We start from the raw sequence: 2990 nt of genomic DNA on the forward strand, positions 1-2990 counted from the left end.
ACTTTTGAACTCACCTATTACTAATTAATTCCTAAAGATCATACCATTTAACCCTGCCATATTGGGGAAAAGGCATTTAAATCAATGATCTCAGAGTAGGTAACGAGAATGAACGTGTAGTTCAAACACCGAGTAGAAAGCAAATATCTGCTTTCTGGAAGGAAAGTGAGTCACTTATTCAGTAGTATTTTTAGTTTGCATAAAAGTGAAAATGCATAGGTTATAATAACAGGATCCAATAGGAAATGGCAACGGAGTTCATTGACTTAATGAGAAATACTATACTTAATATAATTGGCTGAGTTATGGGTTGGTATAAAATAAAACTAATCAATAAAGGTACAAGTTGTAGGCATTGTTCATTCATTAAAAGAAAATCAATGACATTGAGGAATTAGAAATAAAAATCAATGACTGAAATATATGTACCTCAAAGATGGCTTAGAAGAGTGAATTTTCAGAGAATACTTCACAATCACACACACACACACACACATACACACACACACACACACACACAGAGAGAGAAACACATATCTTCTGTATTTCTTCTGGATTTTAATATACTTATATATTTTTAAAAGATGTTACTTATCAGTGGGAAGGAATCTACTTACTGGTGAAGGACCCCTGTGTGCATGATATGTAACTTGAATGTCTTTCAATTTATCATAGTAGTTCCCTGTGGGAAACATAGACTTACGACATACGGTACTCATCAGGTATCCTTGCTAAACTCTTTCCCATGGAGAAATGATTTCTAAATTTATTCCTTTATTTGACTATAAACTCATGACTAGATTCTTTCCAAATATCTATGAAATAGTGAATTATATAAAGTATTCATGAATTATTGCAAGCTGGGAGAAGTGATAAACTGGTTTTACTTTTAAACCTGGTCCAAATGAGATCTTGTTCTAATTTCTCTTTAACTTTATACTATAAACACTCATTAACATGCTGTTACAGTAACAGGCTGTTACTGAATGCTGAATTTTCTAGATGGACACAACTAATATATATTAATGACAAAGCAGATATACTAAATTGGCTTACACATTACAGGTTGGGTGATCTAACAATGACTACCTGCATATTAGAGGATCTAAGAACATTGGAGCTACCAGGTCCATGAGGTTGAATGTCGTGGAAGGCCTATCTTGGCTCAAAAGGTTTAAACTATTCTAAGCCCCTAGTCCTAGGTTTGCATTGGCAAGCCATAGACTCTTGGTCCAATATTATTAGAGAATGGTGACAGTAGGAAAGGCAGATCCTAAGTCTATGCACTTACCATAAAAAAGTGAAGGTAGGGAGGCAAATTTAATACTGCTTTTCTCTCTGATATCTTTATATCTGGATTCCACAAGAAGATGTGTTCCACTCTGGGAGGTAGTCCCCTCTTCTGTTATTAATACTTCCTTGGAATGCCCTCACAGACCTGACATTATGAGGCATGTCTGTCTGTTAATTGATCCCAGATTAAATTAAGTTGAAGAACAAGATTCAATATTATATATGTTTAGTGGAAATGGTAGTGGGATTGTATCCCATAATGTGAGCAAGAATAGATACTAGCTAAAAGTATAGTATAGTACTACATACTGTATTAGGATATATAATGCCTACATACTCTCACGCAAATGCAACAAAAATGGGATAAAGCAATTGTCACTGTTGTCTGTGTGGGAACCCAAAGCATCCTTTAGAATTGAAGGGAATCACAACAGCTAAGAGTGGTGGCATCTAAAGATGTTCTGTTACAGCTGAGGATTTCTAAGGAATAAATTGTTAATTTTTATTATTTATTGCTCACCCACACTGTTCTTAAATAAGGCATGTTTCAGCTTCTGTTGAACATTCCCATTTATATTTTCTCTGCAATAGCCATTTTTTTCTATTTCCATATGGATCAATCTAATTCTAGGCTTGATGCTCCTGATAATTTTCTTTCTGGTCATATTTCTTTCTTTTATCTTCTGTATTATTTTGCTAGGCCATTACCATTATATAGAAAAGTACTTAGAAGGCGCAACGCGGCTCAGATTCGCTATGGCGGAGGTGCAGGAGGCTGTGGACGCCATGGTGAAAAGTATGGAGAGAGAGAACATTCGGAAGATGAAGGGCCTCATGTTCCCGTGCAGCGCCAACTGCTGTGAGGACAACCAGGCATCTATGCAGCAGGTGCACCAATGCATCGAGGGATGCCATGCACCTTTGGCTCAAGCCTTGGTGACCAGTGAGCTGGAAAGGTTCCAGGACCGCCTGGCCCGGTGCACCATGCATTGCAATGACAAAGCCAAAGACTCGATAGATGCAGGAAATAAGGAGCTGCAGGTGAAGCGACAGCTGGACAGCTGTGTGGCCAAGTGTGTGGATGACCATATACACCTCATCCCAACAATGACCAAAAAAAAAAAAAAAATGAAGGAGTCTCTGCCATCCATCGGGAAATAAAATTGTTTGCCAGTGACCATGGGGCTGAGGGCACGAAATTTAAAAGGAAGAAAGTTTAATCTGTTAAGCAATTTTTATGAATGAAGAAAACTCAGGACACAGTCAAGTTCCAGCACATGCCATTCACCTCTGGACACCAGTTTTGCCTCTGGATCTTAGAAGGTGGAGTAGGAAGAAGCTGGTGCTAAAATATGGATCACAAATAGCACAGGGGAGAATTCTAAATCCTAAATTTTCATGTCCAAGAGCTTGTTCTGACAGTAGAGTTTACCCTCATACCAAGGACTCAGATTCTTACACAGACTGAGCTAGCAGCCTTCTTCAACCTGCTGGTAAAGTTTGAGGAAAGTGCCAAGCTCCTGTTTACAAGTGTCACCACACTTTGCATGTGCCCTGAAACAACCCAGTAGGCTAATCATTTAGAGGGAGGAGAGGGGTCCTTTCCAGGTCTTTTCTGTTTGCTTTTGTCTTATATACATGGGCACACAGTGGATTTAAGATACAGGAGGGAGAGTAGTTTGAATAATTTCTAAAGG

At 38.3% G+C, this 2990-nt stretch overlaps 1 protein-coding gene across 1 annotated transcript; it reads left to right on the forward strand.

Annotated features, from left to right (window-relative positions):
- The first annotated feature begins 2064 nt into the window (after positions 1-2064).
- On the forward strand, positions 2065-2476 carry LOC127226862 (protein FAM136A-like). Its single transcript, XM_051190972.1, has one exon. It carries the CDS (start codon positions 2080-2082, stop codon positions 2452-2454), a length of 375 nt encoding a protein of 124 aa, XP_051046929.1. The 5' UTR covers positions 2065-2079; the 3' UTR covers positions 2455-2476.
- Positions 2477-2990: the final 514 nt, after the last annotated feature.

Source organism: Phodopus roborovskii, unplaced genomic scaffold (genome assembly GCF_943737965.1).
Source record: "Phodopus roborovskii unplaced genomic scaffold, PHOROB, whole genome shotgun sequence".
Lineage (NCBI taxonomy): Eukaryota > Metazoa > Chordata > Mammalia > Rodentia > Cricetidae > Phodopus > Phodopus roborovskii.